Raw genomic sequence first — 17701 nt, forward strand, 5'->3', positions numbered from 1 at the left:
GGGTACTTGTCTTGCTAGGTTCTTTGTAAAAAAAAAAATTGGCATCATACTGATATTTTTTGAACTCATTGTTCATATGTAATAAGTCACAGAAGAGGCCAGTATTAGCGGGAAATCAGTATGCAGTAAGTGCATATTAAACAAATTAAAAATATCTTCTTTTAAAGTTTGCTTCCAGGGCAATCCATATTACTGCAAGATTCTAGGCATTAATTACACAGAATGGAGTAAATATAAGGAAGGGGCACCGGAGGGCACAACACTACATTAGCATGTGTCAAGTACCTTTGGTTTTAAATGAAAACTACATAAAAGCATTTCTGCCATCAATTTTGCTATCACTAACAGCCAGCATGAATTCTGCAAGAAAAGCTATTTTCGTGCAGATGTGAAATTCAATGAAAAGGACCGACTCTTGTAGGAACATCAATCAAAACGTCGGCTGCAGTGACAGATCTCAACGGTGAGGGAGGGTTAAAGGTCACAGGTTAAGGAAAAAGCCAAGCTCTGGTTCAGCTCTAATATCTCTGCGGTGGAAGTCTTGGAAAGGTACACCCTCCTGTATTAGCCTACCATCATTAATCTTCTTGCCACCTTCTTTAGCTAGTCAAGCAGAACCGCTCAATAGAAACTATATGATGGGGCGCTACTACGAAGGCCCAGTCCCCATTATCAGGTTAACATTCTGTTAAGCCCCTCTGCAGCAATGGAATGATAACTCTTGAAGAGATCAAGGTCACATGATGTACTGCATGCAATTAATGACAAGTGGGATTTAACAGTATAGTGCAGTGCTCACAAAAGAAGGAACTGAAATGTCTTTGTTACATTTAATAGTCTGAAACAAAGCAATCTTTCATCCGGTATCAAGGTTTGACATATATATTAGCATACTAGCATTCCCTAACATTTCCAAATGGTACAATACCAAATGCTTTTTGCTGGTTTGTGCATAAGCTTGGGGAATAAAATGGTGCTAATTGGTTAAATCATTGTATCATTGCAAATGCACTGCATCTAAAAAGCTATTTAATTATTGGTTGGATTGACAAGCCATTTTGAAAGGTGAACCTAAAAATACAGTATTGCTGGTTCTATATTGTGAAGCGCACCAAATAATAGGATTAAAACCCTTATCTTTCAAGAGAAAAAATGAACCAACTGAAACAATAAACTGCAGAGGGATGTGATTAAAATGTTATTTAAAAGAAGTTTTGCTGGAAAGAGAGACATGCTGTCGAAGCTTTTCATCTTGCACTCCTCAGGACAGATTCACAAGAATACCAATTGTAAAGGGAAAAACAGTTTATACTGCATGAGAAGAGGTTGGCAGGCGGGCTCTGATTGATACAGGTGTTGTCATGGAGAATGCACCAGGGAAAAGTTAACTGCCAAGTTTTTGTTTAAATTCAAACCAGGCAAGTTGATTCTGATTGGTCAAGGTCTTGTCATGGAGAATGAACCAGGGAATGGCTGCCACACCCAAGCTTTTGTTTAGTTGAAGGTGGCGCAATGCATGGGCATGCTCCTTCTCTCTGCAAATGGAGAAGTCAAATAACTCCCTTTCCTCGACGTGCTAGTTGAGAAATCTGCCAGTGGGTTCTCTGCTGCTGTCTACCACAAACCTATTTTCACTGGTCAATATACGTGTTGGGCTTCCTACAGTTCCATGCGCTGTAAGATTGGTTTTATTGACAGCCTCACAATTAGGGCCTGAGCCATTTGCTCATCCTGCAAGCTTGATGATGAAACAAAGTGCATCAAAGCCATCCTGCTGGATAGAGGTTACCCTGATCAGATCATGGCTCGCTGTATATCGTGCAAACTCATGAATGAGCCTAAGGCTGCCGCTTTCAGTCCTGGAAGGAGCCCAGGCTACCTCAGATTAACGTGGAAGGGAAGGTGTCTGAAAGATTTGAGCAACAGGTGAAGCTAGCCATTCCATGCTGCTATTATGCAGTTGCAACACGAGTGGTATTCTCCACTAACAGGATGCCACCATCAAGCCAAAAAGACATTCTGCCCATCACACAAATGAGTAATGTGGTATATGAATTTTAGTGCTGATGTGATGCCAGGTATGCAGGCTGTTACGTCCCAATGACTGGCAGATTGTATCAAACAACATGTCCCTTCAGCTGTTTGCAACAAAGTACTGATCGTACCCAACCACCAAAACTCAAAACATAAGTCTAACATTAGATGTGATCCCACGATTGGACAGCACTAACTAAACAATCCTGATTGTGCTAAGAATTACACTCACAACCAACTGAAGATTATCAGTTGAGCTTGCAGTGTGGCTCACTTACGCATGCTAGAAGCTACATGTATTCGTTCACAAGGCCCTGTTGTTTGTGGACAGAAGGAGCATGTACACGCATTGCGCCTTTTCCGACTAAACAAAAGCTTGGGGGGCAGCCGTTCCCTGGTTCATTTCCCATGGCAAGACCTTGACCAATCAGGGTTGACCTGTCTGGTTTGAATTTAAAAAAAAGTTTGGCAGTTAACTGTTCCCGGTGCATTCTTCATGGCAATGCCTCTACCAATCAGACTCCACTTGCCAAAAAATCAGCACACTCTTCTCATGCAGTATAAATTGTTGTTCCCTTTACAATTGGTATTCTTACGAATCTGTCCTGATGAGTGCAAGAAGAAATGCTTCGAAGGCATGTCTCTTTTTTCAGCAATACTCAAGTTTTGTACTACCAAAAGACAAAAAGAAGTTTACTCACTATGGGAGTTCAATATTATTCTATCTAACCTGAAGCATTGTCACAATGCATATTTAACACACAACATGCATCATCAATTTAGTGGTGTTTTGTCTAGTGTAGAACAATTCCTACCGACCAGTTCTTTAAATCAAGTAGTAATTTTGGACAGTTAAATATCAGCATTTATATGATTCCTTTAATGAAGAAAAATGTCCTAAGAAACTTCACAGAGATATAATAATTAAAATGGGATGAGACAAAGAAACAACTATTCATATCAGTGAACAAAGGTTTGTTTAAAGAGGCGGGTTTTAAGAACCAAAATGCCCCTTTCATCTGGCCCCTATGCTTTGGAATTCTCTCCGCAAAACTCTGCCTGCCTATTACATTGAGAGAATTGGTAGTTATTTCAATGCCCTGGCACCTTTCTTCGCCCCCTGCCAAAAAAAAACCCCACCAAAAACAGATTATTTAATCATTCAAATTATGGTTGTCTGAGGTATTGCTGCATGTAAAATTAATAGCCAAACGTGTATGTCCAACAATAGTCACCACACTTCAAAGTAATTCAACGTACAGAAAATGCTTTAAATGTTTTTGAGGCACATGCTATACAAATGCAAGTTTTTGTTTTCAAATTTATTTCTCAGTAAACATATTCCACCCCCAAACATTTCTCCCACATAGAAACAATACTTGTTTTACATTATGACCTATCTTTAAAAAGGCTATTAATCTTTAACAGAAGGCAGTGAACTAACTTCTAAAAAACGACCAGCCCTATAAACCATTTGTGATACGGTAGATAGTATAACCTCTTGGGTAACAAGCTGGAGTTTTTGCAGAAGCCGAAAGGGATGTGAATCCATAAGTAAAACAATCATATTTTTTATCATTTTAAATCTCAGTTCTCACAAGAAAGTAGGTTTTGCTTTCCTGATCTAGAGTTCAGTACCGTGCACATTTCTGTACTAAATAAAAAAAATCCAAATGTTGTCGAGTTTAAAATCAACAATATATCTAATATTCACGTAAAATACTGAAGAATTTATTGAAATTTAGATGTTGTTTCTGATAGACAAAAAAAAGGATATAAACCATGAGTCCAGAATCTTGCATCTTATCCTTCAAGCAAGCTTTAACAAAAGTCTCCAAAAGCAATATTTGTCCAGTTAAATATCCATATATAAATTAAAATGGCTCTGATAAAATAAAAAACACCAATTTCTTCCTACAATAATTAGCATGGCTGCTTTATTTATAATTCTGTGGCATGGTCTTTTCTTAAAAAAAGAGCAGCAGTTTGATATAAAAAAAATCTGACTGACATTAGAATACCAATAACTGATTGGTAGTGGCAGATCATATTAAATTCTCAACTTAACAAATTTGACTGGGTTTATCACCAGTAAATTCTGATGGATTAACAGGGCACCTTTGCACAGAGTGTGACAAAATGTTGTTCAACCTTTGGACGGCTGAAAATTTAGAAATTGATTTCAGTAACATAATACAGATATGCAGTTAGCAGTCTAAAGGATAAAAAAATGTATCATAGGCACCACTGTCTTATCTAATATTAAACCTGTGGACAATACGAAGCTCTAATTTTTCTATTTGAGTGCATGCACTCACTCACACAACAGCACAAAGATAGAGTGCATAAATGTAGTATTACATACTTGGACTCTTCTCTTCCACAAGGTCACAAGCGCAGAGTAGATCAGAATCAATTGAAATGGGTTTCTGTTTAATCCAGAACTTGGTGCTGGCCTTCTGATTAGTAACAGGGTCTATCTCCACCTTTTCTCCCGAGATACCTGTGAATCAGTGGGGATATAAACCAGTGGGCTGTGTAAGTGATTTTATATCAACCATTTGACACACTTTATAAATCTTAATGGAGTGAACACATAAAGTGCTCTCTTAAGCCTTACAAAATTCAGCTTTTTTTTGCAGCATATGAAGTGAATGCTGAATATAGAGGAGATTTCTAGACCACCAAATAAATAAAAATGATAAGAGCATCTGGAATGGATACTTTACTCTTCAAAACAGCAGTGGCGTAGTATCCTGCATTTTGGCACTACTTAAATAGAAGCTGCTTTATTCAGCTGAACGTAAGTAAGGTCTCCAATTAGTACAAGGGAGTTACAGGGACAAACAAAATAGTCATAGTATCCCCCCAGCTAAATGCAATACAAAATTAAATGATCTTATGAAATCCTTAATAAATTGTAGACAATTGTGGTTTCACAATCTTCTATTAGTTATATTATTCAGGCAACACAAAAGCCATTTCCTCTTAATACATATCATGTGAATACATAGGAGCGTGTTAAAAAGAAAGTAGTAAGAAAATGCCAACTTTGAAAGATGTCATCCAGACCCTGAGACAAAATGGTGTTGAAATACATAACTTATGAATATAAAAGACTTATCATGATTAGATTTAAACTATAGTTTTTTTTGTTATGCATGACATATCAAATCAAGTTTAATGAGGGGAAAGCTAGCTAAGGGTCTTGATAGTGTACAGTGATTGAATGAGGATGAACTGACAGCAAACAAACCTTCATGGTGTGTGGAAGCAGAGCACAATGTAACTATGTCCTAACTGAACCACAGAATGTTGCACAACTCATGTGAGGGCACTGAGTGTTCAGTTGAAAGTTTTAAATGGATGCATAGTAGAATCTTGTACACATTATACTCAAAATCCTTTAGCTCTTGCTAATAATTTAGGTATTGTACAAATAAAACTTGTAAACATTTTAGTGGAGGGAAAAGGTCCACAACATTGTAAGGGCATTTAATGAGATTTCAGTTACTTTTTTTAAAAAGAGAAACAAACCTCTTAATTCTGCTTTGGATCTTATGCTGCCCAAACTATGCAATATCTTTATGCTGACCAAACCAACTTTCTTGTGAAGAAATGCACTAGTAATTATACCTTGTCTTGGAAGCAATTTGAAAGTTGAACTTATCTTTCTCAACCTTAAACACGAATAGCTTTCTAAAGGTGGACTGAATTTAGCTATCACTTTCGATTCATGCTGCTATTTAAGTGTTTACATTTACTTGGATTTGGTTCTTGAGTTCACATTTACAACTATTTCTCTTAACATAAGAATAACAACAGTGACCAAATAGTTTGGAGATCTGGCAAATCTGCATTAAGCACTGATGTTCAAATATTGGAGTCAAATTATAGTTGATGTAAATTTGAAGTTCACAAAAAAAAATAGCTGTATAAATCATTAGCAAGAGAGGCAACAGAGTAAAATGCTTTACGACACTTCAGAGAACTTTGGCATGTAATTAGTTTTCATAATTTCAGACTTTCATTGTGGTCAATAGTGTTTCTGTCCTTATGGTCAGATGTATAATATTTCTCGTTTAATTTTCATCTAACAACTGACAGTAAAAACTATTGAACATACTTGAATAACATTCAAAGAATGAGTGAATTTAAGATTAAATAAAACACCTCATCAGATCCTGAAGTGCAATCGCCAGTCTTAGATGGGTAAATGTGGCAGCCAATTAGTGGACGCAAGTTGCCACAAACAGCAAATGAATCGATGACTAATTTTTTTTTATGGTGCTTTTGGGCAAAGGACAAGACATCAAGAGAACTTTGTGCTCTTCTCTGATTAATGCCCATAGGATGTTTTATGTCCATTTAAGCAGACAGATGGTGTCTTGATTTAACGTTTCATTTGAAAGATGGCACCTGCTGCCAATGCAGCACTCCTCCAGTACTCCTATTTAAGTAACAGCCCAGGTTAAGTGCTCAAATCTTAAGTGGAGCTTGAATCCACAACCTTCTGAGTCAGACAAGAATGCTTGCTACCAAATGAACTAAGCTGACACTTAAAAAAAAAATACATATTTCATGCAAGTCACAGAAATAAAAAAATACAAAGTGATTCATTGCTGAATGGATATATTTGAGGAAAAAATGGCATAAGAATGAATATTTTATTTCTGTTGAGAGATTTTCAAGTGGCAGGAAGCCAGCTACCTCTGGAGATTGATATCACAGTGAATATTACTCCATTGTTTCAACATGAATGGTAACTCACATTAGTGCAAAAGTGTATTGAAGCTGTTTATGTACTCACAACTGTAACAAAAATATACAGTTTGAATGTAATACTTAACAATCCTTGGATATTTATAAAGCAGAATTATCTGAGAATCTATGACATTGATTTAACATATGAAAGGAAAGTCTTATTCCACGAGTACCAGAAATTACACTTCTTTCAGAATACAGATAAACTCAAAAGCTGTTACAGGCGTTTGGCAAATAGATTTTTGCACAGATTTAACCCACGTTTGCCTGACTACTGTTGAAGACAGCATCTTCCTTTAACTGACAATGACAACTTTGCCTGCATGATATTTGCTGCATTTCAAAAATAACTCATCATCTGTGAGTACTTGGGGATATTTTAAGATGGTAATGAACTTAAGGAGAAATATAATTTTGTTTTGTAAACTGATTCAATTGATTTCCACTCCCACTTCAAACAACTGGATATTAAGTAGACAGGAAACACTAGATTATGCATTGCTTTCCCACCACCCATTCCACCACCCCCAAAATAGCCCCTTTTATTCACATAAATGTATATTTACAGATTATCAATGCGGTGACACCCAGCATTAAAAATTTGTCTTTAATCAATTGCCATTTGTAGAAAAGACAACCAGTTCAATATTTTTTATGATGATTATAACTCGCATTATAGCAGAAAGACAACATTAAGTAATAGGATGCACAAACCCCTGAAGTGTAGTCTGATCATTAAAAACTTAATATGATTTTCATCTCAATAAAATTACTAATTAATATAAATAGTGTACATATGTATACACTGAAGATAATCAATGCTTTCATCTTTTGCACTTTTTCTAAGAGGTAGGTTACAAAATAAATCTTGAATATTTAGAAAAATTTGTTTGGGTTTTTAAAAAATTACTATCTGTCATAGAAATAACAAAGATTATTTATATGTGCCAAGGCCCCAAAAATTGTGAACTAAAAAGGGAATACAGTCAAAATTCAGTCTATGGTCCAGAAACTTCAGAAACCACAGAAGCAGTCAATATTGTTAATGTACCTTGTTAATTTGATGGGATTTGTCAGGTAACTCCACTGGAAAATTATATAAAACTGTTCCAGATGAACAGATGATAGTGACATGAATTAAACTGATAGAACAATACCAGAATATAAACCAGAAATGACACCTAAAGTGGCTGTTGATTTATTGCCATCCTGAGTTTGGTTCTGGGCTTCCATGTATATTAGTGCTACAAATCTGGGTCCATTTAGCAGTGAGATGCTCGTACATACATCACTCGCTCCTGCTCCAAGCCAAGGTCATTCCCCATTGCATCAATCTTTTCAGTAAAGGCTACTCCACCACTCTACTAGTTTTTACCTATTCTAGCTTTGAATTTCTTTGGAAGGGTTGGAGGGAGGGAGAAAAGATAGGATAATGAAGCTGCTTTTACAAATACTTCCTAACTCATCTTTCATTTTAAACGTCACTGAATTATTTGTCTGATTTAAAGAAGCTTGCCTTTTAATGCCTTTGGTTACCACTTTTTTAACTAAAAAATAAATGCCTGCGATAGAAAACTCTTCTTCCCGTCTTCAAAAGCACAGTGTGCCAATTAATATGTTTATGAAATGCTGAAAAATTAAGCTATCATTGGAGGAAAATCATATTGCATCTTTATATAGCAGTAGCAGTCACTCTGTCAGTAAGGACGTATGCTTCATGTGCTTTCTACAAAGTTCTTGTTGGTATTAGCATCTCTGTACAGTCCGCAAACAGCATATTTTTAAAATGCCAGAATATTTTTTGTTGATTCAGATATTCCCAATTTTCGTTAATCATGTTGGAGGAAAACAAACTTTTTGACTTCACTAAACAAACTGCCTCTCTAGAAGTCTGCCAAATTAAAATTGTTACTTTTTACTCGGCAAAACACAAATAGCATTCTTATTTGCAAGTTTTTCTGTTCGATACAATTCAAGGCACTTTAGAACTCAAAGTATGAACTTAAAATGGCAGATATTGTCAAGGGATATAAAGCACTACCTGAAAAATTAAAGCATTCCACATTGACGGCAGTTATTTTTTTAATAAGATTATTTTCTCATTTGTCCAACAGAAGTGTAATTTTTCATTAAAGGTATTTAAAGAGTGACATTAATAAGAAGTTAAGCTCCAATTTAAAAAATCAGTTGTGAACTGGAAGAATTACCTAATACATAAAAAAAACCCAAGAGCTACTCTTTCAACTACGATGGTTTACTTTTGGTCATAGTTAGTTGCGTAAGGAAACTATGGGCAGATAACTATTTTTGAAAACGTGATGAAGAATGATGCCTTGCTCAGATAAGATGACAGAAAATATTTGCAATTATATTGTATCTTTCAAGTCCTCAGGATGTTCAAAATGGCTTCAGGGTCATCAAATTATAGTATCATCTCGGCAAAAGTGGCAAATGGCAGCTAATTTGCACACCACCAGATACCACAAATAACAATGACATAAATGACTTAGTAATTTGTTTTTGCAATCTTTGTTGAGGCATAAATTTTGACCAAAACACCAGCCAAACTCCTATCATACTCTTCAAGTATAACACTTCAGCAGATGGGGCCTCGGCTTATTTGAATGACCACATATCTGACAATGCAGGACTCCCTTAGTATTGCACTGAAGTGAGCCCTAGATTATGTGCTCAAGTCCTGGAGTTGGATTTCCATCCAGAATTTGGCTCATTTTAACACAGGAAATGCTGCCCTGAGCACTCTTTGTAGTCAATCAGCACTTGATTAGATTTTCCTCTCTGTTTTGTTCAAATGGAGAAATATATGTTTTTCTATTACCACTACATTACACTGGTCTTATGTGACCAAAGTACAAACCCTGAGGACTGCAGAAATATTAACAAAAATACCTGAATTTAAACCTGTCCCACTCCTCCTGGGTAGTAGGGAAGGAAATCTATCTTAGGAAAAAAAAAATCAATTTTGCACTGGATGGAGCAGGTTTAATGGACTGAATGGTCTTTATTTTGCTCTGGATTTCCTTATGGTACCAACAGCAATTTACACCTGGAACTGACAATTGTTACTAGAATGTCAGCTGAGTTGTGTTAAATTAAGATTCCATTTCATTTTTCAAATATATGAAAAGTAATTAATTCTGAAAAAGGCCTCGCCAAACAAAGAAAAAAGAGCAAGTGATATGCAGCCAGGTGACAAAATTCACATTTTTGTACGTGGACCCGAACAGGTGGTGCAGATGAGGAATGTGTGGAAGGGAAAGAAATTATGAAGGAACAAATTAAACCATGTATTTCTTGCTCACCCCAGCCTATGGGGGTCAATCTGGGAATAGGGTGATGAGGAAAAAAGGAATGGGCACCCAACAGTTAGAGCTACCACCTGCCTTGGCAGAGGACTGGTGCATAGACTGGGAAGGAGAAAACGACATACGTTGGAAAAGGAGTGATCAGCAATACCCAAGTTCTTGCTGACATCCTTAGGGAAGCTGCCCACAGCTACTCCCTCAAATTCTTAACAAAAATCACTTAATTTGCCTGTGCTTCATTTCAAATGTGGACTTATCCCTCATTCAGAATGTGATAGATCTGAGGGGGGAGAACAAATGCAAAATGTGCATGTGGGGAATGGTAACGAGAATGGTAGCAACTTGCACGCATAATACCATGTCGGCAATGTCAAGTTTCAATAATCAGGATCATGGTTCTAGAATCACGACAAGTTTGCCCAGGCGCTATTAGGGCTCAAGACTGGAGACTGAACTTATAAATTACGCTGTTATTCTAGGGCAAAAATAAAATCACTCTTTGAGCATTTTCTTCAAACCTTTAGCTTTGAGAAAGCAGCAAAAAAATGCTTCAACCTATGACTGTGTTAGACACGAATGCTGAGTCAATGTTGCTGCTAAGCTGTGCACATATGTGACTGCATAGCAGCCTGGAAGGCACCGTGCAGGTCTTCTTCCAGGTTAAATGCTGCGCAGCAGGCATGCAAAAAAATGTAAAGATACCGCACATTAAAAAAAACTGCCCCAACACAACAAAGATTTGTTCTAACGGGGAACATTACTAGTCATCACAATTCATGTAATTGTTAGGAACAGATATAAATGCCTACAGATTTAAAATTTGGCATTAGATTTGATGACTAATACACTAATTGAAAATATAATTTTTCACGCTTTAGTAATTTGAAAAAAAGAAAATATTAGTTTTGATGACCAGTTTACTTTTCTGAAGTAAAGTATTTGCAAACCTAGAAATTATTTGAAGAGACCCTACTTTTCCTGTACATTAACTTCATTGTGAACATCAATACTTTTGGACAAGAGATCCAGATACATTCATATTTACCATATGGCAGACTGTACCTTACATAAAGCAGACGGTCAAAGAATTAAAATATGACTGAAAACTCACATTTACAAGCACACTGAAAGGTGCATTAACCCCTGGAAGCTGTACTCACAGGTCAGTCCCATCAGTACTGAACAAGCTGAACCATTCATTTCACCTAACAGCTCCACTCCCCTTATATCATTTATCTTTAGTGATAAGGGATGACCTTTTCAAGCTTTATATTCTGACAGCTTCCAGATGCAGAGGGGTAAAAAAAATTCTCCTCAAAGCAAACTAGCAGAAACTGGCAAAAACAAAAAAAAAATGAGCTTGGCAAAATGTTTCCTCTGTGAATGGCAGCACGCAATGTTAAGAGTACAAAACTTTGCACAGTGGTTAAAAATTGAAGTAGGATATCACATTCAAAAAAAACTTGCCCATTGCACCTGACACTGACAAAACAAAACTTAGAATCTCAGGAATTTCAGCCTTTAAGCCCAAAGCTACTTCGACATTGGAGTTAGCTGCTTTAATTTATAGAATCACAGAATGGTTACAGCACAGAAGGAACCAATTCGGCCCATCAATTCTATGCCAACTCTCTGCAAAAGCAATTTAGCTAGTCCCATTCCCTGGCCCATTCCCTGTATCCCTGCAAATTATTTTCCCTTCAGGTGCTTATCCAATTCCCCTTTGATCGTCATGATTGAATCTGTTTCCACCACCCCTGTCAGGCTGTACATTCTAGATTGTAATCCCGTGCTGCGTAAAAATGGTTTTCCTTATGCCTTCAGTTCTTTTACAAATCACTTTATAAATCTGTGTCCTCTGGTTATCAACCCTTAATTTCCCAGTATCTGTTTAGCATTTTTCATCCTTGAATATTTAATTCCCTTTTAAATGCGGTTGCTTTGGCAAACTGTGCTGATTTAACAGGCACTTGTGCATTTCACGTTTCAGTAACAGTTTGCATGATGCTCTCGTGAAGCTTTTCTACTGAAAATACAAATCTTATGTTATCTCACTGGCCTTTCAAGCTTCAGAACAGTACATATATAAAATTCACTATACTCATCTGTAACTGTTAGAGCACAGATGATATTCAAGGAATTAAATGCGTTGCATGCTGAGCATTATTTTCTTAAACAATAAAATGTTACCCACGGCATCTGAATGTTATTGGTGACATTGTATAAGTTCATAATTTGTTGATTTAACAGAGCTGGGTTTGCCTGGACTTGTACATTTGCCACAAATATACCTTCAAAACGTGCATCTCAGAATTATAGATATTATCACAGCACAGTTTCAGATCAACTGTTATTGTCAAAGGATGGAATAAAAAGAGGCTAAAATCTATAATAAGTAACATCTGTAAGAGTTTCTATTCCTATTTTACAAAAAAATGTGGTGGAATAAAGCAATGGTCATGAGATGCAAAACGTTGTTAATCAAAAACTTGTACCATCACTGTCTTTAAGAGTATTGGTTCCTAACTCCTAATATAATGACGCCTGACCATCAAGGTCTTGATTATTCATATCTTCAGTGTAGGAATTTAAAAGTGGGAGGGGTTGTGGGAGGCGGGGGGGGGGGATGTATTGTCAACTGGAGGAAGGCGGCTAGTGGTACTTTTGTGACATGCTTAAGTCAAACAAAAAGCTTCTATTAAAATGCTGCATGGCAACTATTATCCTTTAAGAAGGGAGCTTCAGAATGTCTATCAAAAGGAGAATTGCTACCAGTTGTATTTGTGAAACTGCAATTATTCCATGTTAATGTTAATTTATAATTTATGCAAAGTTTGACAGCAAGCTTCAGTTTTACTCTGTTTAAAGGCCCTATTCTAGTTTGCTTCCTTTTGCAAAAGTAATTCAATCCCAACATTTAAAATGTTAACTTCATTAAACTGGGTGAAAAACAATTGCAAAATAAGATTATAGTTCGATTTTTAGGGAAATATTTTATATCTCGCCCCAGAAAGAACATTTCAAAACCACTTTATATGGGGCGAGGAAGATGCTACATTTTTTTTTATTCGTTCAAGGGATGTGGGCCTTGCTGGTTAAGCCAGCATTTATTGCCCATCCCTAACTGCCCTCTAGAAGATGGTGGTGAGCCACCTTCTTGAACTGCTGCAGTCCACATACTGTTAGGGAGGAAGTTCCAGGGTTTTGACCCAGAGACAGTGAAGGAATGGTGGCACAGTTCCAAGTTAGGATGGTATGTGGCTTGGAAGGGCACTGGCAGGTGGTGGCGTTCCCATGCACGTGCTGTCCTTATCCTTCTCGGTGGTAGAGGTTGTGGGTTTGGAAAGTGCTATTGAAGGAGCCTTGATGAGTTGCTGCAGTGCATCTTCTAGATGGTGCACACCGCTGCCACTGTGCGTTGGTGGTGGAGGGACTGAATGTTTAAGGTGGTGGATGGGGTGCTGGTCAAGGGAACTGCTTTGTCCTGGATGGTGTCAAGCTTATTGAGTGTTGTTGGAGCTGCACTCATCCAGGCAAGTGGAGAGCATTCCATCACACTCCTGACGTGCCTTGTAGATGGTGGGCAGGCTTTAGGGAGTCAGAAGGTGAGTTACTCACTGCAGAATTCCCAGCCACTGACATGCTCTTGTAGCCACAATATTTATATGGCTGGTCCAGTTTAGTTTCTGGTCAATGGTAACCCCCAGGATGTTGATAGTGGGAGATTCAGCAATGGTAATGCCACTGAATGTCAAGGGAAGATCGTCAGATTCTCTCTTGTTGGAGATGGTCATTGCTTGGCACTTGAATGATACGATGTTATTTGCAACTTATCAGCCCAAGCCTGAATATTGTCCAGGTCTTGCTGAACATGGACACAGATTGCTTCAGTATCTGAGGAGTCGCGAATGGTGCTGATCATTGTGCAATCATCCACGGTCATCCCCACTTCTGACTGTCATGACGGAGGGAGGGTCATTGATGAAGCAGCTGAAGATGATTGGGCCTACTATTAAGCTCCTATTAACGCAACACTGTAGTTGTTATATCTTAAAATATTATGGCATCCTTTCCTTGAAGGCAGAATATTACCTGCTTAATTTGAATAATTAGTGTCTTTGTGTTTCATTACAGTTAATGTAACTGGTACTATAATATAGCAAGAAGTATTTCAAAAATTAGCAATTTGAGGGAGGCACCAATCTAATTAAATAATTTTTAAAAGCTTTTTGTTGTTGTTTGAAGCAATGGACATGCATATAGTATAGGCTGTATTTCACAAAGTAATAATAATTACCTAATTGGACATCAGTGGTGAATCGAAGCTTGTGGACAACGCTAACTTTGTAAGATTTGTAACGATGACTGCTCAAAATATCTTGCACTGTTGTCATATCCAGAGGTGGCTCGTCCTCTGAACTCTCCTCTCCTCTTGAACCTGTGGATTAAAAAGGAACTGTGAAATAAATGAAACCTTCTATCTGTAAAAATATTCACCACTTGTTTAAAAATTAAATCAATTCAACTTTTAAAGGAATTATCAGCATCACAGAAACAGGAGATAATACTAACTTGGCATAAGCAGCAAATAAATTATGGAAATTCTTGAGAATGATAAATTAACACTTCAGATTTGAACTCTGCCAGAACTAATTTTAGATTTTCAAGTTACTATTTCCTCCTCTCACACAAGACACTGGCACCATCACTGGGACTTATTTCCTTGGTCCCAGGTCAACCTTTGGTATCTTGTTCAGGGAGCAACTGAAGTCTCAGTAGTCATTTCCATTTCTGATGAAGGATCTACGCACTAAGTGCTGGGCCTATTTTCAGCTTGCAGCCTGTGTATAAAGCTGGCATTGCAGATCACCTGTCCATACTGGAAACCACCCAATGTTTATTTCCACTGAAATCCAAGAAAAGGAATATCAGTTTCTATAATTAAACTACAATGCCAGTATCACGCTTGCCCAGCAAGTTGAAAGCCTACCCAATGAAATCATCTGTTCTTTCCACAAATGTTATCTGAGTTGCTGTGTTTCTCCATCATTTTCTATTGTTTTTCAAACTTTCCAGCATCTGCAGTTTTTTATTAGTTTAAGCAAATAAATTTGGTTTGACACACCAAGCATCTGCATGTTAATTTTTTAAAGAGGGAGTGCAGACCTGTTATTTCACTTTGAGATGAGTTTTTGTAATTTGATTTTTCCAAACTCTGCACAACTTACCTTGATCTGAATTGATAAATCAAAAAAATCAGTGGAAACCCATGTCTAAATTAGGATGTGGAAACAATGTTTAGCAGAAATTGGGACCAGTGACATTGCAAAGAAGAGAACAAAACTAAGTTCCAGAAGCCCAAGGCAAAAGTTAATGTTTTAAGCTCTTAAGCAGCTGAGTTCCTTTGCAAAACGTTTCCAGCAGAAGGAGTTTCCTTTGCCTTTGAAGGTTTTCAATTCCTCCCAAACACAAATTACTGTACTTCACAATTACTTGCTATTTTCAGTCGTCTCTTTAGAAAAGAAACTCTTCTATTCCTTTCCTTCTGTCATTTGAGGAACTATATAAATGCACATATTTGCTGCTAGTGTAATGCTGATCTTAGATTTCAAATTACTTATTTTCTCCTGCTCCCAAGGCACCAACTCCTTCAATGGGGTATATTTCCATGGAAACATGTCAATCTCTGGTACCTTGCCTAGATGGGAGGATAGACATGTTTGAATCTTGACCACGAGTGCCTATGGGGACAACATGGAACCAATCCTCTACTGATGTCCACACGTGCCCGATTCCAGTAGCGATAAGGAATAGGACTGGCCAGCGACATTATGGGCATTTGTATTGTCCTTCCTACACTCTCATGGCGACTCCACTTCAGAAGTACTTCTTTGGCTGTAAAGCACTTGGGACACCCCAAGGTCATGAAAGGTCTTACATTAACGCAAAATTATTCCCCTCGGCAAGTGGATCAATAACTAGATGTCATAGTACAAAATCATTGGCATAAGATCTAGAGAGGAGATGAGGAGAATTTTTTTCACTTGAAGAGTTGTTGGGATTCGGAACACAAATTGATAAGATGGTGGGAGCTGATGCCATAAATAAATTTTAAGAAGTGTGTTGGACAGGTATTTGAGGATGAGAAATGTATGTGGTTACAGCCAAAAAGTGGCGATGTGGGCCTAAGCACAACTGCTCTGAGTCCACATTGGCATGATGAGCTGATGGGCCCCATCTGCACTTTATAAGTTTCTACGATTCTATGAAGCTCTTTCATTTCTTCTACTGGCCCAGCTGAGTACAGATCAGGGACAAAATCTGGAACCTTCTGGTTGACATAGCTCAGACAACAAAGATGCCATCCCTGAGGTATAAGGATGACAAATTCCTTTTTATTGCAAAAGTGAAAGAATTGTCTGAATTTTCTTAAAAGGGAAGATTGTGAACAATTGAGGAATGGAATATTTCTGGTATCAGCATCAAGCATGTTTCAGGGTCAGGTACAGGTGTAGAGTAAAGGGTCCTGTGTTTTGGCAACAATATACTTTCAATCTGATCTCATACTGACAGCCCATTTGGTACAAACTTGCTCTTCAGTTTTTTAATCAGCTACCCTAACTCGAGAGAAAAGTTATACTAATGCTAATTAGGGGACAGTTTCTGCTGTGACTCGACACCTACTAAGAATTTGAGGAGAGGCTGTCCAAGTATCTTCAAGTTTCTGCATTCCCTTAGAACGCTCACATTTGTGCTGTGTAGGATTTAATGAAGGAGCAATGTGGTGATCTCACTGGTCTATATCTAGACATCTTCCTTGGTTTCTTTTGTCATTTGAGATTTTCTTCACTTTGTCTTAATTCTTCCAGTCATTCTGAACTATTGCTACTCTTTTTCCATAATCTACAATGCCTTCCTTAACCCCAGCAGTGCTAGACTCTCTGATCAGTCCTACTCTTCGATTTGCTGACACCACTCTTCAGACAGCTGCTCTGTGAGTGCTGAATGTTAAGAAAACTTCACACAAGCAGGTGGAAATGGAGCATTAAGAAATAGCGGTAAAGGTGACAAGTAAATAAAATGTCTCAACACAACGTACACCCTTATTCATTTTGCACTTTAAAATCTAACTCATCCACTAGTTCAGTGAATTACTGCTGATTCTTTCTGTTTGACAAGCACTTTGTGTAGTCAGATGATGTGAATGATATTTCAAGCACACACTTTCTGTATTTATATATTAACAATGTCTGTTGTGTTTAACAAATGAAACAGCTTTAAAAAAAAAAGCACGCAATTTTGCATCTGGTTTTCCCAAAAGAAAAGAAAGTCATAGGTAATCGATCACTTAGTCATCAAGAAAGCCTACAGAACAGGAAGCAAGTTGCTTTCACTCCAAGTGTGACATTTCCTGGCGCTAGGCTGTCGGCCACAGCCAGTATTAAAAGCCTGCTGTCACTTGCTGTGAATTATACATTATTTGAATCCCTGGCATTTCATCTATTTTTCACTCTGAAATGAAATCAAGCACATGCTACACCATATCAGGCAAAGAATGTAAATGTTAACACCTGTAC

At 37.5% G+C, this 17701-nt stretch overlaps 1 protein-coding gene across 6 annotated transcripts in view; it reads right to left on the minus strand.

The window, feature by feature from the left end:
• mapkap1 (MAPK associated protein 1) overlaps positions 1-17701 on the minus strand; it is a 240995-nt gene that overhangs the window by 27758 nt on the left and 195536 nt on the right. For all 6 annotated transcript variants that reach the window (XM_078549907.1, XM_078549906.1, XM_078549909.1 and 3 more), the window contains 2 exons: positions 14422-14562; positions 4400-4537 (listed from right to left, as the gene is read on the minus strand). In XM_078549907.1, coding sequence (XP_078406033.1) covers positions 4400-4537; positions 14422-14562 — 279 coding nt within the window. The remainder of the gene's footprint in view (positions 1-4399; positions 4538-14421; positions 14563-17701) is intronic.

Source organism: Cetorhinus maximus, chromosome 10, assembly GCF_964194155.1.
Source record: "Cetorhinus maximus chromosome 10, sCetMax3.hap1.1, whole genome shotgun sequence".
Taxonomy (NCBI): Eukaryota; Metazoa; Chordata; class Chondrichthyes; order Lamniformes; family Cetorhinidae; genus Cetorhinus; species Cetorhinus maximus.